Source organism: Mesoplodon mirus (genome assembly GCF_964341445.2).
Source record: "Mesoplodon mirus genome assembly, chromosome: 4".
Lineage (NCBI taxonomy): Eukaryota > Metazoa > Chordata > Mammalia > Artiodactyla > Ziphiidae > Mesoplodon > Mesoplodon mirus.
In genome coordinates this window covers 62,363,778-62,391,766 of record NC_138979.1, presented here as the reverse complement: position 1 = coordinate 62,391,766, position 27,989 = coordinate 62,363,778, and the positions used below count along the sequence as shown (strand labels likewise).

Here is a 27,989-nt window from a genome sequence, read left to right as displayed (position 1 = left end):
ACTAAGCCCGGAAGAGGCGCGGACCGGGAAAGGAGCTGGTGTCTGCAGCTCACACACCTCTGTGTCTATGGCGCTGTGGCGCGGCTCCGCGTACGCCGGCTTCCTGGCTCTAGCGGTGGGCTGCATCTTCCTGCTGGAGCCGCAGCTGCCGGGGTCGGCGCTGCGCTCGCTGTGGAGCTCGCTGCAGCTGGGGCCTGCGCCCGCGCCCCCAGGACCCGGCTCCCCTGAGGGCCGGTTGGCTGCTGCCTGGGACGCGCTCATCGTGCGGCCGGCCCGGCGTTGGCGCCGCGTGGCCGTGGGGTGAGTGCCTGCGGAGCCTGCCTCTCTGGACCTCTCCAGGAGGTGCGGGCGCTCCGGGCCTCCGAGGGCTGCCTTGGCGGAGGTCAGGCGGCTTGGGAGCTGGGAGGTAGAGCCGGCGCGGAAACGGGTGCCCAGAGGTCCCCGGGAGCCCCTTCGGCGCTGGTGTCCACGCTGCCTCCTTGGCGAGAAGCGTCGGACGTCTGGGACGAGCCCCGTTCGTCACTGCTGCAGGGACTCACCAGACTGCTTTTTCCTGTCGGCTGGCCCCTGCGCCCTTCTCGTCTCGGTAGGACCCCCCCTTCTCTCATCTCCATAGAACCAGCCTAATAGCCTCTTGCAAATCCCGCTCAGCCTGACTCCTTACAGTTCGAGCCTCCTTCATTCCAAGCCCTCCTCTGGCGGCTGCTCTTTGGCAGTCAGAGATGGTTGGTCTTAGCACTTTGGCGGCACCCTCTTGCTTCTGATCTACTTGAAGGAGTGGTCGCTGCCATTAGCTACCGAGTTTATTTCTTTACGCCTTGTTTCCGCTTCCTTAATGCCGTAGTCTGGAGACCACCATTCTACTGAAACTTCTCTCTCAAAGCTCACCGGAACCGTGTTGATTTTCACATTCAACTGCTTTTAACCTTCTCTGTCGACTGTTTGCAGCCTTCCACGCGTTAAGCACACACTTCTCCTTGAAACTCCTTTCTTCCCCTGATTTCAGTGACATTGCATATTTAGGTTTCTCCCAAATCTCAGTGCCTCCTTTCTTTGTATTGCCCTCCCGCGTGTAAGTAATTATTCCCTTTACACGAATTTTAGTTCTTGTCTCAGTTCGACTTTAATATCTTGCCCTCACCACAAAAACAGGCCTTCTACTGCTCTACTAGTTCCTGTGAGTATTGGGACCAGAAAGGTTAAGGTAAAGCAGTTATCCTGAAGATTCAATTAAATAATCCATGTTATTTAGCATAGTGTCTGCTTTAACGAGCAGACACCTAACGTTAGCTACTATTTTTTTATATCAGCATATTTATTGTTTCTTCAGATGTATCCTCTTTTACCTCTTCTTTCAAGTTCAGGCCCTTTCACCTGCATCCTTATCAGCTTCTTAATTGTCCTCCCTGGTTTTGTGAGCATTCATTCAACAAATATTTGTCAACTACATGGTATGTGTCAGGTCTGTGCTAGGTTCTGAGGATACAGGGATGAATGAGGCAAGGTCCCAGCCTCGTTTGTTGGAAACAAATATATTCGTTATTGTGTTAGCCTGCTCGGGCTACCATAACAGGATACCACAGACTGGGTAGCTTAAACAGCAGACATTTATTTTCTCACAGTGCTAGAGGCTGATAGCCCAAGAGCGAGTCCTCTCTTAAGGCCTTGCAGATGGCTGCCTTCTCGCTGTGTACTCATTAGACCTTTCCTCCATTCATGAGCACTTCGCCTTGCAGATGGCTGCCTTCTCGCTGTGTACTCATTAGACCTTTCCTCCATTCATGAGCACTTCGCCTTGCAGATGGCTGCCTTCTCGCTGTGTACTCATTAGACCTTTCCTCCATTCATGAGCACTTCGCCTTGCAGATGGCTGCCTTCTCGCTGTGTACTCATTAGACCTTTCCTCCATTCATGAGCACTTCGCCTTGCAGATGGCTGCCTTCTCGCTGTGTACTCATTAGACCTTTCCTCCATGCATGAGCACTTCTGGTGTCTCTTCCTCTTTTTAAACAGACACTAGTCCTGTTGGATAATGGCCTCATTTAACCTCAATTACCTCCTTAAATAGCTCCTACCTCCAAATACAGTCCGATGTGTGGTTAGGGCTTCAATATGAATGGGGGGCGGGGGGCGGTGAGGTGACACAATGCTGTTTGTAATGATTAGGAAAAGTGCTTTGCTGAACTAGTGGTGGAAACAAGGTAGCCTTGTGTCCCAAAGAAGAATTACTGATTCTTCGCTGGATGAGGTTTCAGGAAAAGCTCCATCTGAGAAAGTGACAATCCATTTACTATTGCTACATCACAAATCACCCCAAAACGTAGTAGCTTAAAACAATGGTCATTTTATTCTCATTATTCTGAGGTTTGATTGGGTTCAGCTAGGCAATTCTCACTTGGGGTTTTGTGCAGTTTCAGGCAGATGATGGCTGGGACTGGGATCATCTCAAGGGTTGATTGTTGTTGTCGGCTACAACCTCAGCTGTGGTTTCACCTGAACACCTACAGGTGGTTTCCCTATTTAGCTTTTTCACAGCAGGGTGACTGGGTTAGGGGAGGGAATTCCCCAAGAGGACCAGGCAGAAGCATTAATGCCTTTTGTGACCTAATCTTAGAAGCACATATTGTTGCTTCTGTCATAGTCTCAGGTCCAAATGGTTTTAAGGGGAGGGGACATAGAACACACCTGGATGGGGGGAATGTGAGCATCACATTGTAAAAAGAACATGTGGGATGGGACATCTTGTGGCCATCTTGGAAAACATTCTGCTACAGTGACTTGCAAGGGCCAGGCCCTGGAGAAGAAATGGAATTTCTCCACAAGAAGATGGGGGAGTAAGCCCACCTAGGCAGAGAGGACCAAATGTGAAAAGGTATTTGGCTCGTTTGTGAATAGCAAGTTGGCCCTGTATTTAGGGCAAGGGCCTTATGGTAGAGGGATGTCAAGCGATGATGCTGAAAGGAGCCTTTTGTATCATGGTAGGTGATGGGAAAGCCATAAAGGTTTATAAGCAGGTAAATGATGCTAAGTTCTTTGCAGAGACTAACCAGTGGAATGTGAAATTTGAGCTGTGGCTGTAACCTATTTGACTGCTTCACGCTATTTTTGTGGGTAACAGACATCCATTGTTACCAACATTTCTCGTCACCCAGATTTTCAGCCAAAAGATGGGAATGTACAAGGAGTAGGTGGGTGCAGTACTGGTACCAGAATCTCATTTGGCAGGTGCGTGTGTGTTGTAGTTTGATCTTTCAGGAGAATACACACACACACAAACACACATATATTCACTCTCTTTCACATACTCAGTCAAAACACACAATTTGATATGACGCATAAAAAGGAAAGTCTTGAGACTGACGCTAGTTAAGAGTCCATAGAGCTTTTTCTTGTTTGGCAATGGTTTTCAACAGATGAGATTTGAGAAGAGGTTGGGTGTTGTACAGTAAATAGAGGCATCAAAAATGACAGGACCTTAATACTGGGGATCTTAAAACAACCTTATGCAGGCAGATACAGAGATTGTCATCCAGCTTTCACAGGGAGTAAACTGGGGCTTGGAAATACTGATTTGCCGAAGATCACACAACTGTTGAATGCCCGAGGTGCAGCCTAAACCCATTTCTGGCTCCACATTCGTGCCACGTTGTTGCCAAGAAGAGATTAAGAAAAAGGAACAAGTTTGTGGTGGAAGGTAACCATTTTGATTTCAGAGGAGGGGAAATGTACATTCCTGTGGAATTTTAGAGGAAACTGGGCCCTCAGCTGCCGGCAGCCAGAGGCTGTAGTTGAGAAGCAGGGTTGCAGACCTTGGAGACTCCAGCACTTAGGCTGAGGCCAGAGACTGGACAACATCACCCAGGAAGAGAAAGAAGGGAAGGTAAATGGCAAGGGTGGGATTCGGGGAGGCACTGCCGTCTATGTAAGGGGCAGGTGGGAAGGGACCAGGGAAATAAAGGATAGGAGAGGTTTCAAGAAGATGGTCAATGGCGAGCCCACTGCCACATCTTTCTAAAGCATGTGCTCCCTCCCCTGCTTCAGAATCGTGCCCTGGTCCTAAGGTTCATTGGGTGAATGATGAACCCCTCATCGTAGCCCTCATTCTCCCTTACCTGGCTTCACCCTGACCTTGGAAACCTGTCTAGCTCTTCTACCCTGTTGAAACTCTCCTAACTGGATCAGCATTCCTATTGTGTCCAGACACAAGGTTAATCCCTTTGTCTACATCTTTGCTTGTGTATGCTCCCTGTGGGTTTCAGTATCAGATAAATCTGGATTTGAATTTAGGCTTCTCCAGTCATGGCCTTTGGAATATTAGTTGACCCCCAGCCTCACTTTCCTCAGCTGCAAGCAGTGATGACTACTTCCCTATCTTAGAACATATTGCGGATTGGTGTGGTCTGTCTGAAAATGCCTGCTTTCTTTCTCTGTCCAGAGCACCATCCAGGGTGTGGCCCAAGGACCGCTATTCCTGCCTCTTGAATTTGTCTTCTCTACCGTTCTGTATCTTACAGCGATTATGATTAGCTCTCATAATACCTCAGGTAGAGTGTGAAAGCTAGAAAGAACCTTAGGAAACGATTTACAGACAGTAAAACAGAAGAGAGGTGATAAGGACCACCATCCTTGTCTTTAAGGAATTTACGATCCAGAAGAAACTGTCCCTCATTCCCACCCCATCCCCAAGTCTCTAATAATATGCCTGGCAGCCCTGGCTCCCAGCATCCTCTCTGCTAGCACAGCCACTTGTTCAGGCATTCAGCATCTGTTGCCTCACTTTATCTTCCAGTTGTTTCATCTGTGTCTGTGTTTTCTCAAAACTCACATTGTAATCTTTTATACATTTCTTATTGAGCTGTGAAATTCTGCCTAAGTGTCAAATGAGCATAATTTTGTCTTCTGGTTTTTTTACCCCCCCCCCCCGCCCTTTAATTTTCCCCGATAAGAAAGCACCTTAGGTAATGTGCTTGTTTACGTTTTAGTATGCTGTTGAAGTGCAGAGAAAGATTCTTGTTCTGGTTGAAGTATTATAAAATATAACTAGAAAGCACACCTAAAAGTACTTTGTTTACTATCTGGCACATAGTAGTGTTCAATGATTTTTTTGTTTTAAAAAGCTACAAAGTAAATTTTTTCCTCTCTAAGATTTTTTCCTTTAGTATTCATGACATGATTAGGTAGGGGATAGAAAACGTTCCTATGATGGTTACCTTGTTTTAACTCAATTTGTTCATTTGGGTTTTGTCTTGTGCTGCAAAATGTGAACATTGTTCCTTTCAGTTTTGTTTTTCTGTAAGTGCAGCTTCCTCCATTCTCATCTTTAAAGAATCAAACTCTTTAAAGTCTCAGCACAACTAGATATGGAGGTGGTGTTTATTGAAGTCGATTTTGAAGTCGTTATTTCCAAATATGGGTATATCCCTCAGTATCTGAACTTTTGCTGTCCAGACTCAGGACCCAAATCCACTTGGATACATTTTCTAGGTAGGGCTGCTTGGTGGGAATGGGTGTCTCACGCTATCCAAACTCTCACTGTCTGAACATTGGTAGCCTACTAGAGTCTGAGAGCCAGGGATGCCTGTATTCCTGTTAAGATTCTACCCTTCAGACATCTAACGTTGCATCCAGTAGAAATAAAGGACACTTCGTGTGAGGTGGGATTGAGACCAGTTTACAAGGTGTGTTGGTTCATTATTATGTAAGGCTGTGAAAGGATTCTGTTTTAAATGTATCATTAAGAACCTTCCACATGCATGTCAATGTGTTTATGTGCTGAAAACTATACTCACTTTTAGGTTATGTTTTTCCAGTTGACGAGAGTAATTATATGTGTGTTTGACTTTAAAGGAATAAGAACATTTGAGTATTTAAATGCTGTGCAGTAGGCAAAAACCTTTTCAAAAACTTGGGATTCATAGGGGAAGAATTAATAAAAGAATCTTTATGATGAGTATGCAGTCAGTTTTGCGTCGTGAGGAGGGATGTGTTTCTTCCTTGCCCTGTAAACCTTCCTTGAGTGATGTAAATAATATCTAGCCCACATGAGAACCTTTTAAAAATTGTTATTAAGTTCTAAAAGTAATGTATGCTTGTAAAAATTAGAAATATATCTGATGAAAAAGAAAATTCCTCTCCCTTACCACCATCTCATTCCTCATCTTAGAGTTGGCCACCATTAATGATTTGATCAAGAGATTTTTAAAGGAGACTGGAAGGGAAACACTGTAGTTATATATTATACACTAAAATCCAATCCATTGGACCTTCTTTATTGATGAGTTTACCTTCTGGTTTCAAAGCTACTCGGAATTAACCTGGAAGCACAGCCTTGTCACCAGAAGCTGTTTCAGTTGGTCTTCCAGCCCCACTGGCAGGGATGGCAGAGGCAGGAATAAAGGTGCCTGTGGTGGGGCAGGAAGACCTCATTTAGCTAGCTACCCAAAGTGTTTGGAACTTCTCGTTTAAGGGATGACTTTTAGCAAAGAAACACTGAAAATGTAAGCCAGAACTTTTCCATGCACACATAGGAGGGGCCATGCCAGGCAGCCTTATATGTACTTTATAATTTCTGTAGCACCAACCAAGTGATGTTGCACTGGCTTCTTACCAGCCTTTAAAGTTCATGGATAGGTCTGGTGAACACCTGCCAAGTGATGAGTTGTTACAGGCTACAGGTGCACTTAAGTCTTTAAGGCACCACTCAGCTCTAAGAATTTCAGCTGGGAGTATTTAGACATTTAGGTATTTAGTGTATTTTACCACCATCCTAATATATCTTTCAGGGGAAGATGGATTTTGACCAAAACTTTTATTTTGCTTACTCTGCAGCAAGCAGTGTTCCTAAGCATTTATTAACTTAACCTTCACAACAGCTCTGAGTTAAATACTCATAGTACACCATTTTATAGATGAGGAAACTGAGACAAAGAGAAATTAACGTCACACAGCCAGGGTGAATCCAGACAGTTTGGTTCTGCCACCATTTTCTCAGAAATGCTAAATTTGTGTTATCATGATACTTTATTCTGAAATGCTGAGCACCTGTCTTCTCTCTTTGTAACTAGTCTAAAAGTTTGCCAAACTGTTGCCAAGAGTCCTGTGTTCTGATCCTAAGACATACATCCAGATAAAGTAATCCTCTTTCTGCCATATGCTATTTACTTTCCAATTCAGGTTTCAAATCCACTTCATCTGTTTTTCTGTTTGAATACAGGCCTCTGAAACATTTCCCTGTTGTTAAATGCAAAGTAGTTGCCCCAGTGCTTCTGTTTCTTTCACACTGTCTCTTTCTTCCTTCCTTCCTTCCAGAGTCAATGCATGTGTGGATGTAGTGCTGTCAGGGGTGAAGCTCTTGCAGGCGCTTGGCCTGAATCCTGGGAATGGGAAAGATCACACTGAGCTGCGTTCGAGGAGTGATCTAGAAGAAGCCTTCATTCACTTCATGGGGAAGGGAGCAGCTGCTGAACGCTTCTTCAGTGATAAGGAAACTTTCCATAACATCGCCCAGATTGCATCAGAGTTCCCAGGAGCCCAGGTCTGTTTGCCAGTGGTAAATTAAGATAGGGTGGGGAAAGACACCTTGTTTGTATGGTTTCTAAAAGCAACCAAGCCACTTTTTTCTCCAGTTTGCCCTAAGAGGGTAATTGTTAGGAATCCAATTCTACAATGTTTTTCTCTTTTTTGAAAACTGTATCTGACCTTCCTTTAACTCTGCTGTTTCTAGTCAGTTCAATTCAGCCAACGTTTATGAAGCGTATTTACTAAAATTTTGGTTCTGGGTTATCCATTAAATTGCTCTTTTTTCGTGTTATTCAAGTTTAAGGTAGGAAAGATATCGACTCCAAACTTGTTTGGGTATTGCTTGGCTGATAACTTGCAGTAATCTCAATATGGCTGAGTCTTTCCTAAGCAAGACAAGGCCAAACCCACAGAGAAAGAGTTCTAGCCTTTGCCTGGGAACGAGGGAGCTGGGTCCTTACCTCTGCTCTGCTGGTCCAGGGCAAGTTTTCTCATCCTCAGCATTATTGACATTTAGGGCTAGAGAATTTTTCCTTGTGGGGGTTGTCCTGCACATTGTAAGATGTTTAGCAGCATCTCTGGCCTCCACCTGGTAGATGACAGTTTCACTCCTCCTCTTCCCCAGTTGTGACAGTTAAAAATGTCTCTTGACATGGTCATATGTTTCCAGGGTCAGGGAGAGGAGGGATGCAAAATCACCCTGGTTGAGAACCACTGGTCTAGTTCGGTGGCTCTCCGACCTGAGTGTGCATCAGAATCACTTGGAAGGATATTGAAACACAGATTCCTGGGCTGCACTTCCAGAGTTCTGATTCAGTGCCTGTGGGGTGGACCTAAGAATTTACCCTTCCAGCTGCTTTCCTAGTTATGTTGATGCTGTTGTTCTGAACACCTTGTTCTGAGAACCATTGTTCTATAGGGTAGAGCCTCTCAGAGATAGAACTTAGAGCTCCCCAAGCCCACCTGGTGATCATAAACAAAGCCCTGGGGCCTGCATGGTCCAGACGCTTCCTCAAGGCTCACACACCTGCTGCTACACTTGCCCTCACACCTCTTACCGGCAAGTTTTGGTTGTTTAAGCATCTCTCCACCCCACCACGTCTCACCCCCAAATTTTCTTACCTAAAATCTTCCTTTGGCCCATCACCCCAGTCTGGGTGTTACTTCTGACAGGGGGAGCTCTTAATGCCATTTTTTTTTTTTTTTTTTTTTTTTTTTTTGCGTTACGCGGGCCTCTCACTGTTGTGGCCTCTCCCGTTGCGGAGCACAGGCTCCGGACGCGCAGGCTCAGCGGCCATGGCTCACGGGCCCAGCCGCTCCGCGGCATGTGAGATCTTCCCAGACCGGGGCACGAACCCGTGTCCCCTGCATCGGCAGGCGGACTCTCAACCACTGCGCCACCAGGGAAGCCCTTAATGCCATTTTTGATTGGTACCTTTCATAGACCATTCTTTGTGACTACTTATTTTGATAACTATTAAGATTTTAAAGTTTTTTTTCCCTTTGATGCCACCCATTTGAACATTAGAAACGGGCACGAGCATTACCCAGCTGAGTTTCTAAAGGAAACAGCAAGCTATTAAAACTTCAGTTAAAATCATTTTGACAGCTGAGTTTGGTAGTGAGAGTCTGGTCTTTTTTTTTTTTTTCCCCTTTTTGTCTGCGCAGCGCAGCTTGGGGGATCTCAGTGTTCCCCAACCAAATCCTAACCACTAGACCACCAGGGAACTCCCGAGATTCTTATCTTTTATGAAAGAACCTTGATAGTTCTAAAAAGATGGCAAGTCTACTGCTTAAAAGTCTTTTAAGATTGTGGTATTTAAACCACCAGTTTGCTTTCTATTTTAGTTTCTTCTGCCTTTTGTTTCATAATGCAAACATTTTTTTTCTACAGAAATTTTATCTAGCTTTTACATCATCTAAATTATTTCTTAACATTGTAAAACCTAAACTGTGTTATTTATCTTCCACTAGTGTGACACTTCATTTGGTGCCTTGTCAAACTCCCTTAAACTATAAGGCAGATTGACTGGTAAACAGCAGTTAATAATAACTATTATATGAAAACTCTAAAATCCACTTCATGGAATCTTAATGTTTCACCCAAGATTTTTAGTAAATTCTTCTAGCCACCATAGTAAATAAAAAATTAAGGTTAACATGTTAAAAGGCCAAATTTCAGCATGTATATCACAAAGTTTTAAATTTATCTATAGTAAGCCATTACTGTCCCACCTGAATCCAGTGACTGGTCAACACAAACCTTGGTTGGGCTGAAAGTGAGGTCTAGCATCCAGAGTTGAGTTACTTATTCTGTGCCTCTGCATGGGACTGGGGACTAGGAAGGTGAGGTGGTAGCATTCCTCCCAGGCAAGGCTGTTGATGAGGTTTCTCAACTTTCATAATAGAGCATCCGCCATATTTCGTACTTGTCAGGTTTCCAAAACACATGAATCCGTCCTTAGCACAATGGAATACTAGCCTTGAATTACTTGCTCTTCTCCTCTAGGTCCTCAGCTGAGAGATGTGGTGTTTAGGAGACAACATTGTCCTCTATTGGAGTCTGTTACCTTTAGAATTTACTCCCAGGAAAGCTCTTATGTTTCCTGATGCATCAGTGTGTTCTTCCTTTCTTAAAATCTAGCAACAAACATTTACTGAGCACTTATTGTAAGAAGACAGTCCTTGCCTTGAAAGAGCTAAACATGTCCCCAGATGACATTAGCCCAAGTGGACAAGGGCTGTAATGGAGGTTTGTTCCGAGTATAGGGGTGGCGAGTAGCAAGGGATCTGTAATCCTGTCTGGAAGGGGGGTTGTGGAGGTGGAGGTGGCCATGGGAAAAGGGAGACAGAAGGCATTGCAAAAGAGGTGATGCTGCAGCTGATACTTGAAAAGTGATCAGGGACTTACCAATGAATGAGAATGGGGAGGCATCCTAGTCAAAGCAGCATGTGCCAAAGGCACAGAGACAGGGAGGAAGGCAGACTTGGAGAGCTGCAGGCATGGTACAGAAGGGAGGGCAGGAGATGGAAGTAGAAAGGAAAGCAGGGGACAGATAAAGAAAGGCCTGTGTGCCTCACTTAAGAGTTGGATTTTAAAACTGATTTGGAAAGATACATGCACCCTAATGTTTATAGCAGCATTATTTACAATGGCTAAGATAAGGAAGCAACCTTAGTGTCCATCAGTAGATGAACAGATGAAGATGTAGTGTGTGTGTGAGTGTGAGAGAGAGAGAGAGATGGAATATTACTCAGCCATAAAAAAGAATGCAATTTTGCCATTTGCAGAAACATGATTGGACTTGGAGGGTATTATGCTAAATGAAATAAAGGCAGACAGAGAAAGACAAATACTGTATGATATCACTTATATGTGGAATCAAAAAATAAAACAAACTAGTGAATATAACAAAAAAGAAACAGACTCACAGATAAAGATAAACTAGTGGTTACCAGTGGGGAGAGGGAAATGGGGAAGGGGCAATAAAGGGGTAAGGGATTAATAGGTACAAACTATTAGGTATAAAATAAGCTGCAAGGATATATTGTACAGCATGGGGAATATAGAAAATATTTTATAATGACTATAAATGGGGTATAACTTCCAAAAATTGTGAACCACTCTATTGTACACTTGTAATTTAAATAATATTATATATCAACTATGCTTTGATAAAAAAAATTGAGTTAGATTTTAGTTCACTGTAGTATTTATTGATTGATTTTTAGGAGGAGACTGTCATAGTCATCTACTCATTTTAGAAAGGTTACAGTGCTGAAGATAAGGTCTATCCATGCTTGTCATATTTCCTTTTGTTTCCTTATCTGTTCCGGTTGCCTGGAAGCTCAAGGCCAAATTTGATCTACAGTTAAGGCAATTATACTAATTTCCAAGGGTAGCAATTTGTTTTTTCCACCTTTCCTTATAATTTATTGTCTGTTAACCTATGGGGTTAATGTTTTTATTAACCTCATCTGTATGTACTTATAAAGTCACTGCAAATTTTTTTTGGAAAAAAATGGACTGTAAATTAATTCAATAAATCAAAACATTATTAAGCTTGGGTAACATAGTTATGCTAAAATACTGTCTAATAACCTTGAACTGTCTTATAGCACTATGTAGGAGGAAATGCAGCTTTAATTGGACAGAAATTTGCAGCCAACTCAGATTTAAAGGTAAGTCAAATTCCCAGATTAAAACCTATGTCCTTCACTAGTGTTTAAGTAATTTTAGAAGTAAGAATGAGTATCTGTCTGTTCCTTGATTCAACTTGTGCCAGACCCTGGGGCTCTTGTTAGGAATATAGTAGTGGAAGGAGAGGAGTGGTAGCTAATGCTTTCTGAGTGCTTACTGTGTGCCTGACGATGTTTCTAGTGTTTGATATGGATTACCTCATTTAATCCCTGCAACAGCCTGTAAGGCTAGTTGGTACTCGTGCTGGTACTGCTATTCTCTTGCTTTCCACATGAAGCTTGAGGCATAGGGAAGTTCATAGCTAATAAGAAATAGAACAGGGACTTCCCTGATGGCACAGTGGTTAAGAATCCGCCTGCCAGTGCAGGGGACATGGGTTCAATCCCTGGTCCGGGAAGATCCCACATGCCATGGAGCAGTTAAACCCGTGCGCCACAACTACTGAGCCCACGCACCACAACTAGTGAAGCCCACACTCCTAGAGCCTGTGCTCTGCAACAAGAGAAGCCAACACGATGAGAAACCCGCGCACCGCAACAAAGAGTAGCTCCCGCTTGCCACAACTAGAGAAAGCCCATGTGCAGCAACAAAGACCCAATGCAGCCAAAAATAAATAAATAAATAAATTTTTTAAAAAAGAAAGAGGGCTTCCCTGGTGGCGCAGTGGTTGAGAGTCCGCCTGCCGATGCAGGGGACACAGGTTCGTGCCCCGGTCCGGGAGGATCCCACATGCCGCGGAGTGGCTGGGCCCGTGAGCCATGACCACTGGGCCTGCTCGTCTGGAGCCTGTGCTCCACAACGGGAGAGGCCACAACAGTGAGAGGCCCGCGTACCACAAAAAAAAAAAAAAGGAAAGAAAGAAAAGAAATAGAACAGTTCTAACCTAGGACCCCAGAGTCCATGTTCTTGAGTACCTTATGTAATGGCTAAGAGCACGTGGGCTCTGGAGTCAGTGCCTGAGGCTGGGAATTGTACAGTGATGAGAGAAGACTTAACTGGCTGTTCTGTGAGCCTGGATCCAGAGTGTTGAAAAATGAACACCAGTAGATAAGGACATGTCTTCAAGTCTTAAGCCATTTGGTTTAAGTAGAATTAAAAATTACTGCTATGTTCAAAATAACATCTGAGTAAGAAGCTCTTTTGCTACAAGTGGAATAGATCTGAGGGGGAAAGACAGCAAGGAGGTTATTGCTGCTGTCTTGCTATAAAATGCTTGCGGTTTGGATAGGGTAGCCAGAAGAGGAGAAGCCTATCTAAAGCCTACTAAAATGGAATCACTTGGTGCTAGGCCATACATGGGGCCAAAGAAGATAGGTTTAACAAAGATGATTCTAGAGTAAGTGAACTTGAGAAGTGCAGAATAGATGTGGCTACTGACGACAGAGAAAGGAAACCATAAACAGTTCTCAGAAGCCCAGAGATGGACCCAAAAATTCAGATAAATGTTCAACAGTTTGAGGGGAAAAAATTCACATGGAGCTACACTGTACACCGAGGGATGGATGTGCTTAGATGTGGAGAGCATATTAAAGTGTGAACATTCACATTTAATAAGAGTTAAAGTTTTCATAAAATATTAGGGTGTGGGAAATTTTTTAAAAAATAGTCATTATCTTTATAGATAGTAATTAACTCCCAAACAGAGAATATTAGAAATTACAGGGCTGACCTTCAGAAGTATTACCAACTAATGGATGGAAGAGAAGGAAAGATCAGTCATAAACTAATTAGAGAGAACCCAGGCCCATCCCATCAGAATCCTGGGCATTTGTATGGGTCCATAAAAGGCCACTCTCTTGACCCTGAGAAGTAATTCTGGCCCTGGAAGTCCTGGGTTAGATTGACCTTTCAATATTGCCCTCGTCTGGGACCAGTATTTGCTGTTGGTCTCTGGAGAAGCTGGGCCTGAGACCAGTCCGACTGGAAAGCATTCTGATTTTTAAAAAAAGAAAAAAAAAAGTCTGGCCTTGGTAAAAGATTGAGGAAAGAAAAGGGGTATCTGTTATTCAGTCCTCACAACAATCTGATGAAGTTAAGGTATTATCACCGTTTTAAAGACAGGAGATCCAGAGAGGTTAAGTAATGTAAGAGATTAAGTAATGTGCATAGGGTCACCTAGCTAGTAAATGAAGGAGCCAGGATTCAAACACTAGGCTCTGCCACGACCTCACCACCTTATACTGCTCTCTCAGAGAGATTCAGTTTAACTTGCTGAAATGCTTCTCGACATGGACCAAGTGATCATCTGAGAACGACCACAGATTAAGGATTAGGTATTTTCCAAAGGCAATAATGATCGTTAACACTTTCATAGTTCTTACTGTATGCCAGGCACTGTCTTAAGTGCTTTATATTAACTCATTTGATCCTCACAGTGCCCCATAAGGGAAGTCTATTATTATCCCCATTTTGTAGATAGAAAAAATGAGGCATGGAGAAGTTAAAACTGTTGAAGGTCACATACCTCGGAAGGAGTAGAGCTGGGATTTGAACCCAAGTAGTCTAGCTCCAGCATCCATGCTCTTTACAACCAAGCTATGTTGTCTCAGAAATAGACCCTGGTGAATATAGTAAAGGTAAAGTCAGTGGAATGGTGAAGTAGGAGCCAGATTGCAGAAGAGAGCAGTGTCTTTACAGAATATATTTTGGAATTTAGCCAAGAATTATAAGTAGATGTTGGATCTTGTCAAATGCTGCTTCTGCATCTATTGAGACAATTGTGTGGTTTTTGTTTTTTAACTTTGGTATATGGTTATTACATTGATTTTCAAATGTTAAACCAGCCATGTATCCCCAGAATAAACCTCACTTGCATTTGATGTATTACCCTTTTTATATATCGTTGGATTCAATTTACTAAAATTTTGTTTAAAATTTTTATATCAATTTCCCTGAGGGATATTGGTCTATATTTTTCTTTTCTTGTATATCTGCCTGGTTTTAGTATCAGAGTAATACTGACCTTATAGAATGAATCGGGAAGTATTTCAATTTTTTTAAAAAAGTGTTTGTGTAGAATTGGTATCACATCCTCCTTACATGTTTGTAGAGTTCACCAGTGAAGCCCTCTAGGCCTGAAGTTTTTGATACGGGAAGGTTTTTTTTTTTTTTTTTTTTGCGGTACGCGGGCCTCTCACTGCTATGGCCCCTCCCGCTGCGGAGCACAGGCTCCGGACGCACAGGCCCAGCGGCCATGGCTCACGGGCCCAGCCACTCCGGGGCACGAACCCGCATCCCCTGCATCAGCAGGCAGACACCCAACCACTGCGCTACCAGGGAAGCCCCCGGGAAGGTTTTTAACAATTTTGATTTAATAGATAAAGAGAAATTCCGATTTTTTATTTCTTGAGTGAGCTTTGGTATTTGGTAGTTTTACCTTTCAAGAAATGTGTCCATTTCATCTAAGTTGTTGAATTTATTGGCATAAAGTTAGTCATAATGTTCCCTTATTCCTTTAAGGTCTGTAGAATCTGTAGTGATGTTCTCTCTCTCTTTCCTGATACTGGTAATTTATGTCTTTTTCTTTTTTTCTTTTCCTTGATAAGTTTGGCTATAGGTGTGTCAATTTTGATCTTTTCAATAAACAATGAGCTTTCAGTTCTACTGATTTTTTTTTCTGTATTTTTCTCTTTTCTATTCATTGGTTTCTGTTTGCTTTGAATTTAACTTTCTGGTTTATTAAGGTAGTAGCTGAGGTCACAGATTTGAGACCTTTGTTTTCTGGTACAGGGTGTTTAGTGCTATAAACTTCCCCTTAAGTACTATTTTAGCTGTATCCCACAAATTTTGATACTTTTTGTTTTTATTTTCATTCAGTTCAAATGCTTTCTGATTTCCCTTTGATTTCTTGAGATGAGGTATTTAATGGCCCATCTATGTACTACTTAGAAGTGTGTTATTTAGTTTCTAAATATTGGGAGGGTTTCCAGATATCTTTCTGTTCTTGATTTCTGTTTTAATTCCATTGTGATCAGAGAATATGCTTCTCTGATTCCTATTAAATTTATTGAGACTTTTATGACCCAGAATATAGTCTATCTTGGTGAAGTTCAATGTACACTTGAAAAGTACATATTTTTCTGTTTTGGAGTGGAGTGTTCTATATATAAATGTCAGTTAGGCCAAGTTGGTTGATAATGTTATTCAAGTCTTCTATATTCTTAATGATTTTCAGTCCACTTGATTTACCTAATACTACTGAGAGAGGGGTATTGACATCTTCAGCTATACTTACGGACTTGTCTGTTTCCCTTGCAGTTCTATAACGTTTTGCTTCATGTATTTTTAAGCTGTTATTAGATGCATAACTCTTTAGAATTGTTACCTCCCTCCATGAATTGACCCTTTTATCATCACCAGGGATAAAGAAAATAATTTCATAATATTCTTTGCTGTGTAATCTATTTTGATTAAAATAGCCATTCCAGCTTTGAATCGTGTTATGATATATCTTTTTCCATCCTTCTGCTTTTAACCTATTTGTGTCTTTATATTTAAAATGTGTTTCTTGTAGGCAATATATAGTTGGGGCTTGCTTTTTAATACACTTTGACATTCTCTTTTATTTGGGGTGTTTAGACCATTTACATTTAATATGATTATTGCTATATCAGATAGGTTTAAATCTGACACCTTGCTACTTGTTTTCTTTAGTGGTTGCTTTAGGGTTTATAATGTACATTTTTAGCTTATAACAGTCTGCTTTCAAGTGATATTATTAAACCACCAGATAGAATGTAAGAACTTTAAAATAGTATACTTCCATTTCTCCCCTCCAGTCTTTATACTATTATTGGCATATACTTTACTTCTAGATAGGCTATAAATCTCATACTATGCTGTTAATATTTTTCTTCAAACAGTTAATTATCTTTTAAAGACATTTAAATAATAAGAAAAAGATCTTATATACTTATCCAGAGTTACCATTCCTGGCGTTCTTCATTCCTTTGTTTAGATCAATATTTCCATCTGGTATCATTTTCCTTCTGCCTAAAGGATTTCCTATTTCCTGTAGTGCAGATCTGCTGGTGATTAATTCTTTCAGATTTTGTATATCTGGAAACTCTTTTAGGCTAAATTGCAGCAGGATCTGTAGGGCTTACTCAGTTTTTTTCTGTTTCTTAGGGATCACTGTCCTTTGTTGCCCAGTGCCCAAATGTTTTGAAAACCATTATTTCATAAATTTTATCTGTTTTGTTGTTGTTTCAGGCAGTAGGGTAAATCTGGCCCTTGTTATCTCATCTTGGAAGCTGAAGTTCTAGCCAAGAATTAGAGAAAAGAAATAAAATTATAGGGCCAAGACTTTTCAGAATTAGCAAATAGCGAGCATGTGTCGAGAGGGAAGTGTATTTTCACCCACAAGCTGGGATTTCTTAGATGCATGAAAATGCCTCTGTACAAACAAGCAGTTAATTAGCAAGTAAAAATGCCTTTGGAAGCTTCTGGATGGGACATATCAAATCTGAAATGGTGACAATCATCTTTGAGGACTTTCCTTCAAATCCTGGTCCAGGCCCTCATGGTTCAGGGGCTTTGAGTCTGTTAACCTGGTCATGAGTAGGGCCAGAGCCGGCATGGCAGAAACAGCAGCAGGTGTGAAATGGCTTCCAGAAGGAAAAGCCAGGAAGAGGCCCAGGTTGGAGTTGAAGAAAAGGTTTTTAAAACGTTGCAGAGCACCTCCCCCCATACTGTCTGAATCGAGGTGCTCTTTAATTCTTCTATGTGGAAGGCTATCTTGTAGTAGGGAGCCTGATCCCACAAATTAGTTCCCCTGGTTGATTATTGTGGTTCTTTTCTATACTGTGTAAATTCAAACAGTTGTTTTCATCTGGCAGTTTTGAGCAGACAACATCCTGTATTTGTTTGCCTACACAGGATGTGAGTCAGTTAAGAAAAGAGAGAAAGTGAGGTACAGTGTGTCTTAGTCTGCTCAGGCTGCCCTGATGACAAAATGCCATAGACCGGGTTGCTTAAACAACAGAAATTTATTTTCTCACAGTTCTGGAGGCTGGAAAACCCAAGATCACAGTTCTAGCAGGGTTTGGTTTCTGATGAGAGCTCTCTTTCTGGCTTGCAGACAGCCACCTACTTGTGTGTCCTCACACGGCCTTTCTTTAACAGGTGTGGTGAATAGAGATATCTCTCTCTCTCTTCCTTTTCTTATAAGGCCACCAATCCTGTTGAATTAGGAACCCACCCATATGACCTCATTTACCTCCTGAAAACCCTATCCAGATATCATCACATTGGCAATCAGACTTCGACATGGGAACTTGGGGTGGGGGTGGGAAGGCCACAAACATTCAGTCCCTAACAGGGTGCATGGGATTCAGCAGCAGCCTAGGTACCTGTGTAACATTTGTGACATGGGTCTTTTGTCAGCCTCTCATTTCTGGGTACGTTGTGTCTATACCCCCCAGGCCCTGGTAGTAGCCCCTCTAGTCCGTACCTCCAAACCAAAAGCTTTCAAAATTGGATTTGGAATCCAGTGTTTTGTTGAAATGAATAGAAGTGCTGGATGTATCTTACTGAACAGATTCCATAGGACAAGGGACAGATCTCCTGATAGACTTCGTATTGCTTGTCTCCAGGTTCTTCTTTGTGGTCCGGTTGGTCCAAAGCTGCATGAACTTCTTGATGACAATGTATTTGTTCCACCAGAGTCACTGCAGGAAGTGGATGAGTTCCACCTCATTTTAGAGTATCAGGCAGGTAAGAGGAAATGAGTAAGTAATGGTGTAAACCTGGTCAGAGGGCTGTGTGTTGTCAGATGGTGGTATCACTGTGCTAGAAATTTATCTTGGTAAATTGGCAGGATCCTGTTCTTGCCTTACCAAAAGCTTCCTGGCCCCTGGTTCTGCTGAGTTGGTACTGACCATTGTCTCAAGGGAGAGTGATATAGAGTATTACAGCACTGAAGAAAATTCCCAGGTCTGCAAATGTAATTGATCTGAACCTAAGAGATATCAGGCTGTAGGAAAGCAAGCATCTTGAATAAAAATGAAAATGTGTTAAACACATATATATAAAGTTTTTCTTTATTACTAAGAAGGGAGAAGGGCAGGTAAAATCTGCTGAGCTCTGTGCTGGGTTCTGCCCTAGGCCTTTCTGGCCAGCTGTTCCAAGCTGCTTACGGTTAATACCAGGCCTCTGGCAAACTTCCTTTGAAGCATTTTATTTTCCCTTGGGTGCATAAGTGGAAGTGTTTTGTATATAACAACACATTTTATTCCCCATTACATAATGTTCCAATGTTTATAACTCCAAATCCACCCCATCCCACCCTACCTGCCCCGAGTAGATTTTATGTGTTATACAGACTACAGATCTGATTTCTGAGAGAATCCTAAATACCTGAACGTATTCTAATTTTGTTTATTTGATTCCATGTATTTTCCCTGCTCAGAACTCAGACTCTTGAATTTCTGATTCAATACATTATTAATTCACGTTAAAGATTCAAGCATCTAAACAGACTAATTGGTACCTTAAAGCAGTACTTGCTTAATATGCATCAGTGAACTGCTTCCAAGTCAGACGATTAAGAGAGCCTCACCTACTAGAGTAATTTAATATAAGATACCAAATAGTGTATCTTAAAAATTATGCCTTCCGCCAAGTACAAAAAAAATAATTGTTTCTTGTTTCTGGTTCTCTTTTGGGTGCTTACTAGAATGAGGGAATTAGGGAGGGCAGGGTCAGAAAATTAGAGATAAGATGTTGGAGTGGGCAGTTCCCATTTGCACAGTTTTTGAGTTTCTCTCAGTGGGAAATCAGAATGATGGCTCTTACTGCCTGAAGGTAGTGGTATGGAGTGAGCTGCTCAAATGAAAGGCGTGAGCAAGTCTGTTGACTGGAAGGATCTAGAAGAGCTGAAGGTATGCCTTTGAGGCGCTGCTGCTGCTGCCAGTTCCAGATTCATCTCACGTCCGCTCTGTTGGCGCTCACATCGTGAACTTGGGACCTTTCTGGTCCCTGTGCCTGTCATTTTCCCTGGTGACTACAGAGTAGAGAGACTAGTTTCTTCACCAAGACTTTGCTGTTGTATTTGACAGCTGTGCCTTGTATGTGGTTCAGAAGACAGCACAACTTATCTTGAAAGGAGATTGTCTCCATCCTTGGGTTTACAAGCTTCTTATTTCAGTTTTTCTTTTCTATGCCTTATTTCTTAGTACAAAGCGGTGGCCTTCCACTCAACTTTATGTAAAGTTACATTTTCATCGGCCCCTGGAGGAAACCTAGTCTAGCAGCCCTCAGGTCAGCTCTCTTAACAGAAATCCATCCCCTGCTTCTCTCTAAATGAATAAATTCCCAGAGGGGATTTGTCAACTTTTTTTTCCTTCTCTTCTACCAGACCTTTCCAGAGAAGCTTATTTTCAGGCTTTGGGCTGGGGATCCAGTGAGTCACTGCATAGGTTTTGCTGACTTACTGACTGAAGGGCAAGATCATAAATTGAGAGAAGGGATCACTTAAGGGAATAAATTCAAAGCTTAGTGAGAAAAGAGGGACGTTGAATACTATTACGGGCTCACCCTGTCTGCGTTTCAGTCATTTTGCTTTTCGGGCCACTCCATCAGTCAGTCCTGCGTACTGTGGAAACTGCCAGCGAACAGCTCTCCACATCCCTCCTTGTCTTTGCCTTGCAGAAGCCTGTTTATTTTTGCCTCTCTCACTTTTTCCCTGAGGAAATTAATTTGTTTTGAATGCCATGTGGCTCTTCTCTCCTAGGTTAAGTTAGTGCTTCTTCGCAGTTTCACTCTGAGTGGCAGTTCCAGGTCTCTCCTCGTGGAGAACACTCATGTTGTGTGTTTTTCCCATTGTACAGTGTCTTGTTAGTTGGGGAAGTATTCGTTTAGAATTCATACCCGCATCTTTTGTGTCATGGACATTGGAGTCATCGTTTTGTTCTCTTCCTCGTGTGTTCTTTTGCTGATTCAGTCACGTGGCTATATGCCGGGTGCGATGTGAAGCAGTAGAAATATGATGATAGAAGAAGACACAGGCCCTACCCTCAGTCCACATTCCCTACAGGAGGTGGAGTCTTGAATAAATGATTGCACAGTTATGTGCCAAGTCCTGTAATAAGGCCCAGTGGTAGCCCAGGGAAGGAGGTACTGTAACCCAGTCTGCTTGGAGGTGGAGGGTTCAGAAAAGCTTCCTAGGGAAGGCCGTCCCTGTGTTGGGTCTTCAGAGATGAAGCAGAGTTGGAAGGCTGCTGTCAGCTGTGTGGATCACCACTGGGTATTTTCTTTGGACAAATAATAAGGCATGGGCCAGGAGTTAAGAAAGGAACGTGGTGTTTTAACAAGTATAACCATTGCATCAGGTTTTAGGAAATAGGTGATGTTTTCTTTCCTGTTATACAAATGACCCACGTATGAAATGTTTTTCAGAGGAATGGATTCGGTAAAGGTGAACTCAGAGCAAAGGAAGGATGGGTTTTCCCCACCTTGACACCTGCTCTAGAGTAAGCCCCGCCCCTCCCCCCACGCACACTCTGCAGGGAGACGGGGCTGCTGTTGGCAGAGGAAGCAGGAAGCAGGGCGCTGACCTGGGGGCCACATCAGCCGGCAGCGAGGAGACCCTCTGCTGGGGTGGCTGCTGTGGGGAAAAACTTTCTGAAGGAATAGCCAGTAAATGATAAAACCAATGAAAGACTAGGCTTCAGCATATGGACTTTGATTTTGTAAATGGGACCGGTCCTTTGTATGGAGGGAGAGCTGTGTAACCCTAGGTCATAAATCCTTGCCCCCCAGTCTCGGGCAGTGCGCCAGGCTGGGGGTGACTGCTCCTCCTGGTGCTCATGGGACATGGCCTCCAAGGCACTGCCTCAGGCTGAGTTTTGAGGTTTTCAAGACTTCAAGGAGAGGAATGTGGGATGTGCATGGGATGGCACCGAGTGAACTTGGAGAGGCCTCTCCGCCCCCCACTGCCCCCCTCCCCTAGGACTCGGGCACTGGCGCACTCCCCTCAAGTGCTTGGCAGCTGGGGGCTCTCAGTTGGTAGTTCCCCACCTGACTGCACATCCGGGTCTCCAGGGGTGGGGCCCTGCCACCTGCACATTAAAATCTAAGTTCCGCTGGAGATGCGGCCTCCTGGCCCGTGCCGAGAGGCACTCCCGTAGCTGCACACAGACTCCCAGCTCTTGTCCCCGCCCAAGACCCCACCGGGGAGGGTCTGGCCTCCCTCTGCTTGAATCAGATTAGTGAACGCTGAGTGGGCACTCTGTGCAGGGGACTGTGACTGGGCTGTGGGAATCAGAGACATACAGTGTTGAGGGGGGATGGGGCACAGACCTGCAAAAAGTGAAGTAATGATACAAGTTTGAATACTAGTTAACATAGTATAAGAGAGGACTCAAAGCAAAGTGATGAGTCACCAAACCATGTAAAGGAGAATCTCTGGGTCCTCAAAGCAGTGAGAGTACACCCCAGGCTGGAGCAGTTGGCATCCCTTTCAGGAGGTAGTAACACTTGAACTTAGTCTTTTATTCATTATTCATTATTCCAAAGCAGCTCGCTCACGGGAGGCTAGAGCAGCCAGATACTCTTAGCTTCCGGATCAAGTGCCCAGGAACCACCAGTGGGCGGCAGGGAGGAGGAGGTACAGTCATTCCAGCCTCCTTAGGTCCCAGCTAAATGAAAGGTGCTGGGGCATTACTGTGAGGTGGAAGGTGCTTTGGGAAAGGCAGCATGTCCTACGTTCGGGGACCCGCATGGTGCCCACTGTGCACCGGTGTTTGGAAGTTGTGCTCTGCGACTGGGAGGGACACGGGCGTCCTGTGTTTGGACAGGAGAGCTTCCCTGGGACTCGAGGGGAGCTACTTGCCAGCTCCTTGACAAAGGCACACAGCACCCGTGCTGTGTTTCTGTGTTTTTGTGGGGCTGGGGTTGGGGGTTTGGGGTTTGTTTCTTTCTGACCACCATCCTCCTGGCTGCGGCACCATGCTTTCCTTAGGCCATGGCAGCCGGGGTCCACTCAGCCAGAGGCCAGCCTGCCCAGAGCCAAGGCTCCAGTGAGGCCCCCGCCAGCCCCCGCACAGCTAGGAGACTTAAAGCCTCTTCCTTTTCTTCCCATTGTGTTGACTGGGCTTTTCTAGGGGAGGAGTGGGGCCAGTTAAAAGCTCCCCATGCCAACCGATTCATCTTCTCCCACGACCTCTCCAACGGGGCCATGAATATGCTGGAGGTGTTTGTGTCTAGCCTGGAGGAGTTTCAGCCAGACCTGGTGGTCCTCTCTGGATTGCACATGATGGAGGGACAAAGCAAGGAGTTCCAGAGGAAGAGACTCTTGGAGGTAATAGCGCTGTTACAGAATTTCACAGATTGCAGCTAGTGTTTTCCTTCAGATCCCTGCCTCTCTCAGCCTCTGCAGCTTGCACTGCCTTGCCCTGGGTCCTGGCCTCCCGGGACGTGTCGTGGCAGCCGAGAAGCCTGCCTCCCACTCCAGCGAGGCTCCTTACGGGGTTCTCTCAGGCACGGGCAGCATCTTGAGTAGGACAGATCAGAACATCGTCTTGCCTGAGCCTCTGCTTCCTGTGCTAAACTGAACGTGGCTGCAGACTGCAGCGTTTGTAGTTTGTGTTCTTTGTGTTTTCTGTATCATCTCATTCACATCAGCTGTGCTGCAGATTCACACAGCAGTTGAAGCTGACTGCTCGGTTTAGGTCCCCAGGAAGAGGCTGGCTGCGTGAACGTGCAGGGGCGGTTCCTTGTGCGCTCTGAGTCCTTAACCCCAGTGCCTCTCTGCAGAGCCTGGTTTTCCCTGTTGGGAAATGCCTCCCTTGTCCACAGTGTCTGTGGCCGCCCACGTGGCCGGGAGCTTTCATGAGGATGCACTGCCTCTCGGGACCTGTTCCTTCCCTCTTGCCTGACTTCCTTCTGTTTCTGATGGCAGTGCTCTCCTCTTGCCTCTGCAGGTCATGACCTCCATTTCTGACATCCCCACGGGTATTCCAGTTCACCTGGAGCTGGCCAGCATGACCAACAGGGAGCTCATGAGCAGCATTGTGCATCAGGTAACCCACGGGCAGCACGGTGGGGGGGGGGTCACTGAGGTGTGGGTGTTGTCTCACTCAGACCTGGGTCCATGAGATCCAAGTCCAGGAGCCAGGACTGTGCTGGAACAGGATCTCCTACTAGATTAGGAATATGGCGGTGTTACTGATGGGCTCTTGGGGCGTGTTTCTCTTTCTGGAATGGGGAAGTTGGAAGTGAATGCCTTTTGCAGCAAAACTGAATGGAGAAAACTGAAAGCCCAACTTGGGTGCTTTCAGTTGAACTTCAGAAAGTTCAGAGAAAGAAAGTTTTGGGGGGCGCTTCACTCCCTCACCATCAGGCCCTGAGGTGTTCAGCCTTTCGACAGTAGCAATGACCGGATAAATCCAAGAGTGTGATGCTTAAGAGCACAGACTTTGGAAACCAGGGTTGGAATGCCAGCTTTGCCACTCGCTAGCTTTGTGAACTTAGGTTAGTTAACCTTTCATTTCTTGTCATTTAACCTCTTTAATGGGTAATATATTTCATGTGGTTCAAAACTCAAAAAATATTAAAAGATATACAATGAAGTCTCGCTTCCTCCTGCCCCCTGTATCCACTGTTAGTAACCTCTTTACTAGTTTCACCTGCTCCCTCCAGAGTTATTGTGTACGTATATAAGCAAATATGGGAATATAGCCTTATTTTTTCATCCCTTTTTACCTCCAAAGATAGCATAGCATACTGCATACACTGTTGTACACTTTGCTTTTTTTCACTGGATGCGTTTTGGAGATCTCCTCTTTGTCATCACTTGGTTAGAAGAAGCGTGTGGTGCATCCAGTGTCTTTAACTCCAACCAAAGCTGGGCATTTGGCGGTCTGCCCTTTGCTGTCCCATACAGTGCTTCAGCAAGTAACTTTGTATGTGAGTTTATTTTGCCCATGAGCAGGTACATGTGTATGGTAAGTTCTCAGAAGTAGAATTGCTAGATTGGGGCACAAAAAGCATTTGTAAGTTTGATATTGCAGAATTCTCGTCCATGAGCACTGTACCAGTTTACTTCCACTAGAATTCTCTACAAGTGCTTGTTTCCTCATATCCTTGCCACTGGAATGTGATTAAAAACATGCTTTCTTACCAATCTGACAGGTAAAAAGTGGTATTTCAGAATAATCTTTTTCTAATAGACTACTTTTAGGGCAGTTTTAGGCTCACAGCACAGGTGAGCAGAATGTAGAGCCCCATGTAGCCCCTGCCCTCCACACCCAGAGCCTCCCCCATCAACATCCCCTGCCCCAGAGTGGGGCATTTGCAACAGTCAGTGAGCCTACATTCACATGTCATCATCACACAAAGTCCATCGTTTACATTAGGGTTCACTCCTGGTGTTTTTCAGTATCATTTTTTTTTTCTTTTTTACTTTTTGGCTGCAACTTGCAGCATGTGGGGTCTTAGTTCCCTGACCAGGGATCGAACCCGCACCCCCTGCAGTGGAAACGCGGAGTCTTAACCACTAGACTGCCAGGGAAGTCCCATTTGGTATAATTTTTATTCTCATATTTCTCTTTTTGAGGTTATTTTTTCACTTCTTTAAAAAGCCATTTTTATTTCATTTTCTGTGTAACTTTCTACTTAACCTTTCTAAGCCTCAGTCCCCTTAACTGTAAGATGGAGGCAACCCCTCCTTCCCTCAGAGCGTTACAGTAAGAAGTGAATGTAATAGAGCCAGTAGCTAAATGGCTAACACAGAACATGCAGTGAACGGAAGTGCTGTTACATTAGCAAAGGGACAGGCCCTTGATTGTTTGTTTTTTTTTTTTTTGCCACACCGCACAGCTAGCGGGATCTTAGTTCCCCAACCAGGGATTGAACCCACACCCTCAGCAGTGAAAGTGCGGGGTCCTAAACACTGGACCACCAGGGAATTCCCAGGCCCTTGATTTTTAAAAAAATATATGCACGTGCACACACACCCCTGCATACCCACAGGGCTCATCTCGCTTGCACAAACATTCACCTTATTCAGGTCCCTGGCTCTAAGGAAGGAAGTGCTAAGTAAGAAGGATAGCAAGGTGGACATAGTGGTACCCCTCAAGATAGAAAACCATGGCTCTTGTTTGGTGCCCTTTCACACACAGTGTTATTACTAAATTCAGTCTTCCTAACCCACACCTGCCTAGAAAGCTTAGATCAGACGTGAAGCCACTCTCCTTGCTTCTTGGTGTTGTGTGTGAGGAACCCTTACAACCCTGCCTGTGGGCTTCTCCACTGTACTGGTGTGACACCTGCTGACATTCGGGAACCGAGAGTCAGGCCTCATCGGTGGTGAGAGCCTCTTTTGTGTGTGCAGAGGCAAAAACTGGGCACCGTGGAAAGCAATACAGAGCGTACCCCTCTGCCTTTGTCTTCCAGCATATAAACAGAAGACTAGCTCTAATACAGAGTTACTGCAACTTTCCAGTTGACCGCAAGTGATGATGAGCATGGAGATAGAGGTGTAATAGCCAAAATAGGGACCTTGATCTGTCACTTCCCCCCGCAGACTTCAGGAGCAGGGAGTCTTGTAAAGAAGAAAGCTGCTGGCCCTACCTGCCTTCCCTGACATTAGTCGTCGGCTGTGTCCTAGGATACTTAGGAGCTAGATGTCCATCAGAAAAAGACCCGCATTCTGTTTTTGTTAGCAGGTCTTTTCTGGCGTGACTTCCCTTGGGCTGAACGAACAGGAGCTGTTGTTTCTAAGCCAGTCGGCCTCTGGACCTCACTCTTCCCTCTCTTCCTGGACTGGTGTTCCTGATGTGGGCGTGGTCAGCGACATCCTCTTTTGGATCTTGAAGGAACATGGGAAGAGTGAAAGCAGAGCCTCAGACCTCACCAGGATCCACTTCCACACGCTGGTCTACCACATCCTGGCAACTGTGGATGGACACTGGGCCAACCAGCTGGCGGCCGTGGCTGCAGGAGCTCGCGTGGCCGGGACCCAGGCCTGCGCAACAGAAACCATAGACACCCGCCGAGTGTCTCTGAAGGCGCCCCGCGAGTTCATGACCTCCCGTTCGGCGGCTGGCTCCAGGGTCATGTTAAACCCAAACGAGCCAGTGGTCGAATGGCACAGGGAGGGAGTGTCCTTCCACTTCACACCAGTGTTGGTGTGTAAAGATCCTGTTCGAACTGTGGGCCTCGGAGATGCCATTTCAGCCGAAGGACTCTTCTATTCAGAAGTACACCCTCACTAGTAGGAAGATTGTTCTGAGTCATTTTTCTGAAGGAGGAAAACTAGCCAACCTAAGAATGACAGGAATTAAGTGGTTTGGGAAACAGGATTGAGAGTGTCAAAACCGTTTCTAGATCTAGCTGAAAGACAGCCAAAGAAACAACAGCAGATTAAACTGTACCAGATACATTCCAGCCAGTTGACCATTACACAGAAACATTTCAGGTTTTAATCAAAATTCAGCTATTTACTAACGAGACTGGATTTTTCTTCTTGTTTTTTGTTGTTTGTCTTTTTTATGTTGTGTGTTACAGGGGTGAAAACTTGATTCCCAGATCCCCTCTTCAAGTATTTTAGGCCTGACTTCTTTACCCACGAGAGCATGTCGGTTTGGAGAAAGCACTCCTCCTTGCCCACCTCGGGAGTGCGTGCTCCCTCACCCGCTCCCCTGTCTCTGGTAAAGTGCAGTGTGAGTTCTCGCGTTCTCTCAGCTCAGCGCCCATGGCAGGATCATGATTTCCATTCAGTGTTCTAATGAAAAAATTGAATGAGCACACCTTCTCAGTCTTCTGCTCTCAAACTTAGGACAGAGCCACAAGTAAGGACAAAATAGGCCCTCCTGTGCTTCAGAGACACAGCAGAGGCTGGGAGCCTCGTGGTTCCCTTGAGGGAGCTAGTCACTCTGCAGTTGAGGAGCCTGGCTGGCTTGCAGGGTGGGGCTGTGAGCTGAAGGGCTGCGCCTTCCTGCCCTGGCTCCTTAACTGTAGGCTGGCTGGTCAGAGGCTCCTGTGCCTGGGCCCAACCTCATCGCCCAGCTCTGGACGTTCTTTCTGCAGTAGAAGACTGATCTATGTTCTTTCTGATCCTTGAAGGCATCTTACAACTGGAATATGCTTCTGGGTGTATAACAGATCATGTGTGTTTTACATTGACACATCACATCCATTAAAGAGTTTGACCTCATAAGAGTCCCAGGATCATGAATAAATTTGTCACGTTATGTATTTATTTTTTATAAATCAAGGAGACTTCAGCGTGCTTTTAAATATTAAAAACAATTTACATTTCAGGAATCCG

At 44.4% G+C, this 27,989-nt stretch overlaps 1 protein-coding gene across 3 annotated transcripts; it reads left to right on the top strand.

Annotated features, from left to right (window-relative positions):
• On the top strand, positions 1-27,985 carry ADPGK (ADP dependent glucokinase). Of its 3 annotated transcripts, none has more exons than XM_082616871.1 (7): positions 1-300; positions 7,309-7,534; positions 11,638-11,700; positions 18,313-18,433; positions 22,822-23,018; positions 23,641-23,739; positions 26,386-27,985. In XM_082616871.1, the coding sequence occupies exons 1-7, from the start codon at positions 68-70 to the stop codon at positions 26,932-26,934; spliced, it is 1,488 nt and encodes a 495-aa protein (XP_082472997.1). In that variant the 5' UTR covers positions 1-67; the 3' UTR covers positions 26,935-27,985. The 3 variants fall into 3 exon arrangements, with proteins under 3 accessions (XP_082472997.1, XP_082472996.1, XP_082472998.1); XM_082616870.1 differs by having other exon boundaries at positions 26,383-27,985; XM_082616872.1 differs by lacking the exons at positions 18,313-18,433; positions 22,822-23,018 and having other exon boundaries at positions 26,383-27,985.
• Positions 27,986-27,989: the final 4 nt, after the last annotated feature.

Excerpts from the sequence above, each read along its gene's own strand:
- ADPGK (XM_082616870.1), top strand. The coding sequence starts at position 68 with ATGGCGCTGTGGCGCGGCTCCGCGTACGCCGGCTTCCTGGCTCTAGCG. Across the intron at positions 7,535-11,637 it reads CAGAGTTCCCAGGAGCCCAG|CACTATGTAGGAGGAAATGC; the intron begins GTCTGTTTGCCA and ends ACTGTCTTATAG. Across the intron at positions 23,019-23,640 it reads AGAGGAAGAGACTCTTGGAG|GTCATGACCTCCATTTCTGA; the intron begins GTAATAGCGCTG and ends TTGCCTCTGCAG.